Below are 12,397 nucleotides of genomic sequence, written 5' to 3'. Positions count from 1 at the left end.
GATAGACTGTAAAGAAGACAGATTCGGAAAGTCTTTTTCTTCCACGATATTTAAGACATTATAACGGCAGCGGTAGAACTCACTAATAGATTAGATGTCTTGTAATGTAGCCTGATAACTTATGTGTACCTTAGGGACGAAAAAATGAACGGCTGATTCAGGCTTTAGCGATTCCGTATTTCACAATAGGGTGGTACAATTGGGGGGGGGGGGGGGGGGGGGGAAGGAAGATGTGCGACCGGCAGGGGGCTGTCGAGATGAGTCTGCGCACGCTATCGATTTGTCGGGCCGTTTTAAGTGAGAGTGGGGGACGTCGGGCATGGAGGGGTGAACACGGGTTTAAATTAGCTGGTCAGGTGGTTGGAATGGAGAATCGCTCTGCAATTGGAATTTGATGAGGGCTCACTCAGCACTCGACTGACCCCGACGGCAGCAGAGTGGGCGTGTCTCACTCTATCTTTTCCAGGGGCGCGACAAACAGGAATAACTAACAATAGGATAGTTTCCTTCATCAAAGTAAACGAAAGGCATCGATTGCGATTCGTTACCCAACATTAGTGTATTCATAATATGCAAATTATTTGGTTTTTGAATTCCCATTGTAGACGAATGGCAATGGTCAATTTTAACTGCATTTGAAAAAGGCCAGATTGGCGCCCATGAGATGCCACTCCACGTGACGTCACAGGGACCTAGTTTCTATACGAGTAGATAGGATTTTTACATAGTCTGATATTACCAATGCATGCATGAGGCACAGACTTCAGGGAAACATCTCTTAATAATCACCTATTAAAACTGCCTACTCTGCTACCTGCCAGCATCCTGCGTCGTATCAGCGCTCAAAGCCTCGCCCCGGGTCACCTCACTTGCGGCAGCGGGAACCAGAACGACGTCACATGGACTTTTCCCAGCATTCCTACTCAGCCGTTGCGTTTTCGCGCGCTTGAAAATGTTCACTTTTCATTTAATGGCGAAAAATAGATATCGTCATTTAAAAATCTAAAAGCGTGAAATACGTACTCCAGGAGTAATAATCTTTCGATTTAAGCATCAAAAAAATAATAGGAAACCACCCTATTGTAAGTCGAGGGGGCAGATAGCGGTGGAGTGTGCGGGTGAGGTTTCGGGTGGTCGAAGGCTATAGAGCCCATTCTAAGGACCCCGGGATGATTAGCTCGATGTTATATCTGATCAGGGTGGTCTGTAATACGATCATACGAATATAGTTTTGGATTGTAGACATTTAATTAAAAACCACACAGATTCAACGCTGGCTTGACCAACAGGATTTTTTCTACAGTTGAAATCCTATTCCTTGTTGACATTGATTGTGATATGCAGATGTTAAATTTTTCAGAATCCTGACTAAGCTTTGGAGAAATTATCCCGATGCGTTTACAAAACTAACCAGCTGTGTTTTTGATAAGAAACGTCCTAAAATGAACTTGGAATGGTAAGCTGGAAGCACGAATAAAAGAATCTTTTAGGGTAATTGGATAGAAGTTTGCTTTATGGGAAAATATCAGTTAAAATATTTTCTACTCAGGAGAAGTGGGATAAACAAATAAAGAAGAAAGTGTAATTATCATCCTTTGCTATTGCCAGGTCTGTACTAATTGGGTGATATATCATGCCCATGGATTGCAAAGATTGGATGGCAATCAATGATGAGCAGTCTTTTATCATGAATTTTGTATTACGTGGTCAGATATTCACACATAGAATATCTTTCGTAAAGTGCTTGTAAATTAAACACTTGACTGATTTTGCCACTCTGACTATCTCCAATCAATAGGCCCGTGGAATTTAATTTACCCATGTGTCCTTTTACACGTCATTTGAATGTTATCATTATTTAAATCTCATAAAAAAAAGAACTACGACAAAAGTGCAACAACTGATTTGGGAACTGAATACCACATACCATATGTAAACATATATTAATAGGGTCAAAAATCTTCACATACATGTTTGATCTCTGAAATAAGTTAATGGAATTCGATGCCAAAAGAGACAAATGATGCCAAAGTAGCCAAATGTTGAGATGCAGTCAAAGTCCTTAAAAGATTTGAATTTTGGATTACTCCTTCCGAGTAAATGAAATAATTTCTTTAAATATCTATGAAAATTTTTCATGAATCATACTCCAAACGAGAGAAAAGGATTTCTCTCAAAATTCAGATCATATATATAATGGTGACTCTCATTTCAATATTTCATGGCTGTGTGCACAAAACGATAATTTCAAGGAAAGTGAAAGAAGTTTCGAGGAAAATAAAAACAAATGGAGCATATTTTTCTGGATTTATTTGGGGCTTTACAATTCAATAACTATTCATTTAATATTTTGAAACATTTACACATAAAAGAGGCAACAAAGAATTTGAAGTGAATCCGAAATACCAAGGCAAGAACATAGTCTTGCTTTGAGTCCTTTACAGGTATGACAGGGGCAAACAGCATGTGTTTCAACACCTTGGCAGTGTGGGACTGATTCTAGATAATTTGGACGGACGCAAAAACCAATATGGAAAATTAGCAGCCTTAATTGGACATAATAGCAGCTATTATCATATGAGGGCTTCAGATTAAACTTCTATACCAACAGGGTTGGAGCCAAATACTGTTAAGGACCCCTGCCTTAGGATAAATTCACGTAGTTACGACAAATAATCAGTTTTTTGTTCCATTAATGATGCGTTAAATAGACATTTAATCATATTAATTCTGTAGGTTGTGCATAAATTCTGAACACAATGTTTCCACTCTAGAAATATACCCTTCGTAAATTCCGATTTTTCTTAAAACAATTACAGTAAAAATCTTTAAAAATATAGTACCATATCATCACGACAATGATTCAACGTACAAATAATAATATCAAATATGTATTGTCTTTTATCTTTATATCTTTAAACTTTCATAAGCAGAGCCATCAAATCAATATGATTTTCTGGAAAAAATCTTCTCAATTTTAAAATTTTTCACGTTTTTTTACAATTTTGCAATAACAATTTGGTAATGCCAATCTGTGTTCGACAATATTAATATGACAGTCGAAACCCATGTAAAAATATAAAAATTTTCTACCGTGAAATAAGTAATAAGTGCATTAATTAGATTGTCAGTTAGCCTCCCTCACATTTTTTCTTTACTAGGAATCTATTACTGCCGAATTCCAACGAAAAAAAGGAGGCAACTTCTTCAATGATCCCATTTTCATGTAAAACATAACTCTAAAACAAAAAAAAATCAGGGGATAAGAACGCACGCCCATATATATTAGTCTGCAATTTTATATTTTATAGTAATCCAGGCTACGGAATACGGTGCACATTCGTGCATACTTAAAGGCAGAGGTACTTTTTTTGTATTATCATGGCTTAAAATTTTTTAGTAGCATTCATGTACCCAATGTATTCATTACACTCCGGTATTTAAGAACAAGGAACAGCAAAGATATATGCTCCAAGTCAATTAAATATCTAGTTATTATCTAAAAACATTAAATATATTACACCCACCACTGAATTACTAATTCCTAAGCAACCAAACAACTGACATTAATAAGGATTTTACAACTTGACACATATGCTACAACTAGGGCATAACTACACCAGAGTTGGAGTAGGTCTTCCAAGGGGCGTCTTTTACGTCAACTTTTGTGCCTCTGATATTCTTTCAGAAACCAGGTTGACAATTGGCTGATCTAGCATTCATTCGCATATTGGTTTCTTTTTAGATCCATACAACGAAGTAGGGCAGTGTGTCCAACTTATGGCCTTCGATCGCAATTTGCACTTAATATTGGCAGATTGTGTATCTGAACCAAACAGGTGACTACATTTTAGTTTTATCAAACTCAAAATAGTCATATCGGACTGGGAACTGAAATTTGTTGAACCTGATTCATCTTGCATCAGTGTTCATGTTAGCAGGAAATGCAAAGATATTCATCGAAAAAAAAATGACTTAAATTTGTTCAGACAACTTTCAACAAAAGCTGCGAAAAAATTTCCCCAATAGAACTGCGTTAATTAATACTGCACATAACATACCTATTTAATAAATTGAACGGTATATCAAAAAACTAAAAATATAATTTCAAAGAGGGATAGAATGTTACGTTCGAGCTATGTAGGCTACTAAGCGGATATAAGTGCCACAATTCTGAACCGTTAAACATGTATTCACGTGGTAATGCTCTTCGGGCATTGCTCACACTCTTTGAACATATTACGAGCAGAATGGTAAAAATACTAATAAGGGAACGAGGTAATTTAGTGCTGTTGAGCGTGTTTGGAAGAAGAATTTCTTCTGTAAAGATTGCAACCAGTCCAAAATGTTAGCTCTTCAGTACCTTATTACAATAGACTTATAATTAAATTGACTGGTAAAATACATAAATATGTACGTTTACATGATAAGTTTTTTCTCTAATAGGGAATGGCGGCGCGAGCGGACGCGGCGGCGGAGGGTCTCCAGGCGTTACGTCACGTCACGTTACGTCTGGAATGCTGGACGTGACATACTCAACATTAACGGTACATCCTCAAAGTGTGATATGACCTCGTAGCGAGGTACGTGGACAATCGGAGTACCCTCCTCATCGTACGAGAGCAAAGTCAGGTTGCGGAACTGGTGAAGCTGATGGATCTCGCCGTTAGCAGTAAAGGGTCCGTGGTGACGTCACTCTGACAGTGTGAGCACTGCATTGCGCTCATTGATGCGTTGCACGCTGTGCTGGGTCACGGACGACCTTCTAAAAGGCACCCCGCGCGGGTTGCCTCCTAAACCATTATTTATGGAACCATTGGTCCTGACCATAAAGCCAAAGGTACCAGCAGACTGCCCTGCAGTGGCAGCCGCCTAGTGCCTCCCATCGGCCAGAGAATCCTCATTATCCCCACTATACATTCGACTTTAGTTCCACTGACAGATCTCAAATCGGCTCATCTTTTTTATCTCGAAGAAAATCCTACCATAGAGATAGACTATAAGCAGGGAGGGATAATAGAAGTTTGTGATAACTACCGTGATTTTGAACAGAATGTTCCCAGCAAACTCAGTCTCACGCACTGAAGGGTGATAAGCTCGTCGGCCGTGGCCCAAGTGATGCCAACCGATGATCGGAAGAATCCAGAGAGCGGACACGGCTCAGACCAGACCTATCATGATAAGTGTACCCTTCTTCGTCCTCTTTCGCAAGTAGCGGATAGGTGAAGTTATGGACCAGTAGCGGTCGATGCTCAGGATAAGGAGGTTGAATAAGTGCTCGCCGTTGTAGTCGGCTGACAGCCAGAACTGGCACACGACAAGGCCCAGGACCCATCTTCCTGGTGGACAAAAGGGGGAATCAAAGTGTTAGTACAGGTTAGGAAATTACATGGTCACTACATAAACTATTATAATTACAGTCAACGTTTACAAAGCACATGATAATGTTAACTGCTTTTCTAAGGGAATAAGAAGATAGGTGAGGAATTGGAACAAAGTGAAAACTGCTTTTATAAGGCTGATATGCTCAAAAGACAGTGCAACTTCTCAATGCCAATATGCAAAGAAGTTGCTGAAGTCTCTTATAACTTATATGCCACGTTTGTATGGGGCTGATTCCGTAGTGTACAACATCCACAACCTCTTGCACATAGGTGATGATGTGGAAGTATTGAGAGGTCCTCTGGATAACTACAGTTGCTTACCTTTTGAAAATTAATTATGAAAGTTGAAGAATATGGTAAGAACTCCCAACAATCCTCTGGCTCAAGTTTCTGGGGGAGTATTGGAGTCCAGCTCTATTACAGTTCGTAAAGCCAGTCACACGCGGCTGAGCTTAAAGCCACAGAGTGCGTCCAACAGGTTGCGGATGGTGGGTCGACCTTTAGATATAGAGGTCAGCTGGGAGTTAAGCGAATTCTCTCGTCGAATACGCAGTCGTGGACAATAAGCGGCGGTATTATGAGGGGGTATTGGGCTACCCTTGGGTATGGTAGACCATTTAAATGATACCGAAACCTGTAAATATACCGTGACTTGGCGACTGGGGGCCGCCAACAATTATGCCTCCCATCACTCGAGGGAGAGGGTAGCAGCTCTTCTTCATATGTGCGAAGGTGGAGACCATACTGGTCGGTACAGCGACACACATTTCACTACGGGGGTGGTAACATTTACTTCAACGGCTGTAGTACTGTGATGTGGAAGGCAAGGGGAAACCACCACATTATCATCCCAAGGAGTCGCAGCTACTCCACTCAATTCAAATAATGGCATGATGGAATTCTCTCGGGTAAAATATTCCGGCGGTAAAATAGTCCCCCATTTGGATCTCCGGGCGGGGACTACTCGAGAGGGTACATCGGTCAAAGATGATAGAATGTTAAGGATAGGAACATGGAACGTGAGATCACTTCGTACCTGCGGTAGAAGTAAAGAAGGATGTGAAAGAGAAGAAATACGTAGGTGTGAAAAGATTAGCTGATAGGAGAGCTGAGTGGGGAGCTGCGTCGAACCAATCCTAGGATTGTTGACCAGTGATGATGAAAGCCAGTCACATCCAAGTATTTGGGACAAGTTTTGGTAACATGGGCACCACAGTTACAGATGTGTGTGTGGGCTCCTGGAGGTATTCCAGTGTGAAGGAGAAGGATAATTTTGTTGTGTTGTAAGATGGTAGGGCTATGAAAATGCATTCAATAGTGATGGACTGTGTAGGTGAAGAGCAGATCCAAGAAAACATGTTTCTTTCAAAGGATATGCCTCGCAGCAGAGTTATGATTTTTATCATTACCCTTGTGAATCTTCAAATATTAACATTTTTCTGGCAGTAGATTTATCTAAGAAATTGGTGCAATTTAATTACATTGACATTAAGAGGAATTTTTTTGCTATCCCTGAAAATGGTGACTATTTACTGTATCCTCTCCTCCATTCGTGACTTCAAATTTCATAATCCCATAGTTGAAATAAATTTGCCAAAATGGACATGGGAAAGAAGTTCGCCGTGGTAGAGTTCCGGGATGAGATGATGGAGGTAATTCCCAGTGGCTGAGTTATGGAAGAGGGGAACCATGTTCTTTGGCCTTCTACATTTTCAAGAAAGGCGGGAAAGGGCCATCATGGGCTGTATGCAGCCAGAGGAAGACTGGGCTCTATGGCCAGTCAAAAGAATATTTGCTACAAGTGGTAAGATACATGCAAATGCTCAAATGCAAAAAGACAAATAAATGCTCTGCTGTTAATATTTCCTTTTTTAAAGTTTTATATATGCTAATATGTGATTATTTTCTGCACTATTTCCAGAGGGCAAGGAAAAATGCAAACAATAATCTCTACACTTCTAATATATCTGAATCTTCAGATGAGGGCATTCAGAAGAGACAAGCAAAGCACCCTGGTAGGTTTAGTCTTAGCGAAGATGAAAGGGAAATTGAAGCACCAGTCCGGGAAGAAACTACTCATTATGTTACGCCTACCGTACCGGCATTTCCATGCCATAATAATGCAGCGAAAAATAATGAGGAGGATGGAGTACCCAGTCGAGACTCCAGTAAGACCACCAAATTTTAATTGAAAATTAGTTAATATTTCAATAACCATATTTGTTTTGTATTCTTGCTGATGGATCGGCAGTATGTGAATGGTTTGGAATATTTAATGTACTTCAATATTCTTTCTCTCATTGGCTTTGCTTGAAATCACTCAATAGTGTGAAATTAAACGACCACGTCGAATGGGTCCATATCGGGTGAATTCTTTTGTTCATGTTGTCCTAATTATGTATTACAGATTCCCAGGTGTTAAAATGCCTGGCGATGTTGACATACGAGGTGCAGCATATGAGGAAAGAGTTGCTTGCAATGAAGAATTCTAATAAATGTGCATGCAACAGAAGCAGTTCTCCAGCCCCACAGTTGAAGTTGACTTTGCCTCTCTTGACTGAAGAGAAAATGGCCATCATGTGTGATGAAGTCCAGGAGGGAATGGGCATGGATGCTTTGGTAACGTTTGTGATATAATAATTTGCTTTTTAGTGCCACTTCCATAAATAACATCAGGATTGCGATGCTTTCATCCACTAATTCTGAAATCAGTCCCTTTTCTGCAGGTCAATACTTTATCTGTTGCTGGAGGAGATACCCTGGTGAAGGTAGTGGGTAATATAACAAGAAAATTGATGACCAATGATCTGGCCAAAGTATATAGTGCCTGCGGAAAAAAGGGGAAGAAGAGTCTCGTGGCACTTCCTGTGTACAAGGCAATTGAAAGTGAGCAAATTACATAGAATTCCCTTTTTCGGAAGGCTTAGGATTTCTATCTCTGTTCTTGCATGAAATTTATCATTTATGCCTTGAGTTCCATTTGCGTAACCTCTATTATGATAACATTTACCGTTAACAATAAGGTGTGAAATAACTTAATTGAATTTATCACGTTTGATGACAGGGAAGAGATGTAGTGTTTGGCTTTACAGTCCCACATCCCTTGCTTGCAAATATGTAATAACTTTTTTACTAAAAGAGTAACTAAATAACTCAGCCTGTAATATCTCGAGGAAAAAATATGGCTCTGCTTTGAACAACATGACCGTCTTGGTAAAACCGTTACTTGGCAACAAAAGGTAGCGTCTTTTTCCGTTGTTCATGGTGAAATTTGCACTTTTGTTCCTTGTTTACATGATATAATTTAAAGTGGAAGTTCTTGTGCGATAGTCTCTGTACGCGAGAACGTATAGGAAATAATGTAAGTGCGAGCGGATAAAATAGAACCTGTTTTTTTTAAATGCTGAATTTGTTTCAGGCATTCACTAAAGTCCTAACGTCCCGTTCCGAAATCAGTGCAATAAAGGAGGGTTCTTGGCAATAAATATAACAAGGATTATAACGTGTAAGCGGGTGATTTTGCAACGTGCATGTATGTTTCATAGGTTTTGCGTAAATTATTAAATTTTTGAAATCGGACTACACCGTGTCATTTCTTTCGATATGTATATTCACACACACATAAAAAAAGAACATTAATGTTATGATAGAATAGCCACCAATGTTTAGCCTTTTTACAAAAAGTATTTATACTCTTTATCTGCTTAATGGAACTAGGTTAATAATTAAAACTTTTAGGTCCTAAAGGAATAAATGATCTTTTATATAAGTAAAGATTAGGCTTAGGGATTAAAATATTACAATTCCTACGTAACTTATAGCATTTAATATATTTTTTTCTGTCAAACTGTGCAAACCTACTAAACTATAAACTAATTTAATCAAAAACTAACTAACCTTGTTATTAGTCATCCAGGCATTTAATTAGGCGGAAACTATAGGTATACTCTAAGAAACTCGGGATGAATCTAAACAAGGTCTAATTGTAAGTTATATATTGTGTGAACAAACCTAAGGCTATGTTTCATGGTTCATTTATTTGATCAAACTGCTGCATGAAATCTTACACCCAGAAAATAGAATGCATCTTTCCGTACAGCCATCGGTACATGTACACATTTTGATGTAGAGTATCTTGAGCCTGGTAACTTTACATGGAGACATCTACCGACTATAGCTTTCCTTTAGTGGAGTTGAATTAAAATAGCATACTTGATTGTATTTTTATTTACTTCCTATCTCTATTTATAAGTTTGTATGTTTGTCTTCTTACAATTGTCTGTATACTTATTTGCCTCCATCCTTTACTGATGTTGCACTGAACCAGGACGCTACAGCCACCAATTCCAGAGTGGAAGTTACAGTGAAGAGTTGGCTGAAACATGCTAAAGCAAGGCATGAGAGAGAGGTGTAAGTATTCGTTGGATTATTACATGGGTTTGGGCAAGGATGAATAATTTTGGTCTGGATACTTTTTTGGCAAGTTGCTCTTGTTTAGGGAGCTCATATAAAGTACATTTAAATATGTATTAAACATATTGTAATTCAAGGTACGCCCTTCCATACTAAAGAAAATAGTTATTGTTTTCAGATGCAGATTTCAATAACAAGTAATTCAAAAATTTGTAAAAAAATTTTGTTCTTCACATGGTGAGATTTAATTTCAGAAAACATGGTTGAAAGGGATCTCGTGCTCTATAAAAGTTCTATGTATAACACCCGTAGAACTTAAAAATGGGATAACTTATTTAACAGGGATGGTAGTTGCACACTACTACAGAAGATACTATTTTCTAGTAGCTGTAGCTAACTAAGATGTTTTGAAGAAACTGTTACTGTAGGAGCTATAGAAATTCAGTAGCTCACAGATGGCCTTAGCTGCTATTCCCCTGTTATGTCCCAGTCGAAATGTGAATATTGCCAGTGTATACCGGGACTAGCCACGGTGATAACTTATACGGGAGTCACCCGCAATGCACAATCGTGCGAAAGTTCCACAGAGAAATAAATATCCAATGGCAAATATCCACAGGCAAATATCCACAGGGAAGAATGACGCCTCGGTAGCTTAACTGGCTAAAGCACTCGACCGGAAATCGGGGGATCCGGGTTCGAATTCCGGTCAAGGCGAATGATTTTTTCTCTGTGGATCTTTTGCACGATTAAGATTAGAAGAATTCGGAAATCTGAATCATGGAATGGCCTAAACTACAGCAAGTTTTTGCTAGTTTTTCAAAGTTTCTATTTTTTGAAGTTGCATCTCGGCAAATGCGGCTAAGTGGTTTGTGTGTCAAATCAGTTTGGCTGCTTTCACATTAATCCCCAGAGATCTAGTCATCCAATTTGCCATTTTATTCTTCAAAGTATTAAATTACGTAACTTTGGATACCTAGAAATGATTTCCTTCTACAGAATTCAGGCCATCAGTTTACAATGTTCATTCCTCAAACGTCCAGACTTAATAGGGTAGTTTCCTTCATTAGTGTATGCATAATATACAAATTATTTTGTTTTAGAATCTCCAGTGTAGACGAATGGCAATGGTCAATTTTATCCTCATTTGAAAAAGGCCAGATTGGCGCCCATGCGATGCCACTCCACGTGACGTCACAGGGACCTAGTTTCTATACGAGTAGATAGGAGTTTTACATGGTCTGAGATTACCAATGCATGCATGAGGCACAGAGCTCAGGGAAACTTCTCTTAATAATCACCTATTAAAATTGCCTAAGGTCGGAAAGTTTCCTTCGTTTGATAAGGTATTAATAATCCTTATTTAAGCCAAGCGCTACCAGGTAGCATGGTACTCTGCTACCTGCTAGCAGCCTGCGTCGTATCAGCGCTCAAAGCCTCCTCAAAATGCAATTGCCTACTTATTCATTCACGAGCTCCAACCATCACATGGAGAAACTTTGCCATGTCCAATATGTATTCATGCACTCATGTACTCATTTAGCAAAATTGAGAATTAATATTTAAAAAAAGTATATTTCTTCAGATGCTTTTTGCCCACGTTAAAGCACTCTTTTCCAAACAGAATTTCTTATTTTTTTAAAATCCACGAGTCAAATAGCCAGTTGCTTCTAGCTCGGGAGCCTTGCAGTAGTTTTTGTAATAGATATGTGTTGACAATCCCTTTTCACAAGTAAAATCCAAATTAAAAGACAAAGGTAAAGTTTATCTTTGTGATGGCTCAAGTTCGTTAATGAATAAGTGTACAATTTCGTTTCAAGGAGGAAAACTCACTTATAACCACTATATATCACGACAAATTGATAGACATACTGACTTATTCATCAAAACTCCTAGCCAAAACGTTGATAGGTGTGGATATATGGCTTCTGGGACTTCAAAGTATAAAATAATTCATCGGGAGGAAAAATCGAAAAAGTTAGTTAGTTTTCAAGATATGTCGACTTGAATTAACGTGGTAGTCTTATGGGACTAAAGCCTTTTCACTTATATTGGGTATTTCTTAATGTCTGTACATGAAACAAGGGAACATGAAATTCCCTTGATTGTAAGTAGACTTTTTCGATGTGATTTTCGTTACGATATTTTGATAATAAGTATTTTTTACGATTTTCTGAAAATTTCCACTGCTTTTCTTATGGCCCTAACTTTGGCGGAAAAATCCTTGAAACGCAAGGTACTAGATTGCCCGCTTGATTTGTATTTATTCATAGTTACTGATATTGAAAGTTAATATTATGCTACCTATAAAATTAATGTTAAAGCTAACAAAAGCAGTTAATATATTTGAAGGTAAGATCAATACAATAATACATTCTATAGAAACACACAGCCGCGTTAGTATTGCTGGTGCAGTTGCAGAAAATAACTTTATATTGTTTACTTGAACAACAGTGGATTCATATTACATATCATTTATAATTATCCGCATTGCTTCAATGTGAAGATATATCGATTTATAATTGTTTCCATAGCAACAAATTTCTCTCATTGTATGAAAGGCAGATATCCCAAATTATCAGACTATTGTTAGGCTGTGA

General features: G+C 38.4%; 1 protein-coding gene across 1 annotated transcript; it reads left to right on the top strand.

Annotated features, from left to right (window-relative positions):
• The first annotated feature begins 5,737 nt into the window (after positions 1-5,737).
• LOC124173974 lies at positions 5,738-9,822 on the top strand. The gene is made up of 6 exons (XM_046553137.1): positions 5,738-5,849; positions 7,028-7,188; positions 7,306-7,552; positions 7,792-8,003; positions 8,111-8,270; positions 9,712-9,822. Exons 1-6 carry the CDS (start codon positions 5,738-5,740, stop codon positions 9,771-9,773), a joined length of 954 nt encoding a protein of 317 aa, XP_046409093.1. The 3' UTR covers positions 9,774-9,822.
• Positions 9,823-12,397: the final 2,575 nt, after the last annotated feature.

This window comes from Ischnura elegans, chromosome 2 (genome assembly GCF_921293095.1).
Source record: "Ischnura elegans chromosome 2, ioIscEleg1.1, whole genome shotgun sequence".
Taxonomy (NCBI): Eukaryota; Metazoa; Arthropoda; class Insecta; order Odonata; family Coenagrionidae; genus Ischnura; species Ischnura elegans.
This window is presented reverse-complemented; position numbering and strand designations above follow the sequence as displayed.

What these genes read in the sequence shown, in the direction of transcription:
- LOC124173974 (XM_046553137.1), top strand. Translation starts at nt 5,738, where the DNA reads ATGGTAAGAACTCCCAACAATCCTCTGGCTCAAGTTTCTGGGGGAGTA. An exon ending in AAGAATATTTGCTACAAGTG is followed by an intron (nt 7,189 to 7,305) that starts GTAAGATACATG and finishes CACTATTTCCAG; the next exon opens with AGGGCAAGGAAAAATGCAAA. An exon ending in TGTGTACAAGGCAATTGAAA is followed by an intron (nt 8,271 to 9,711) that starts GTGAGCAAATTA and finishes GCACTGAACCAG; the next exon opens with GACGCTACAGCCACCAATTC.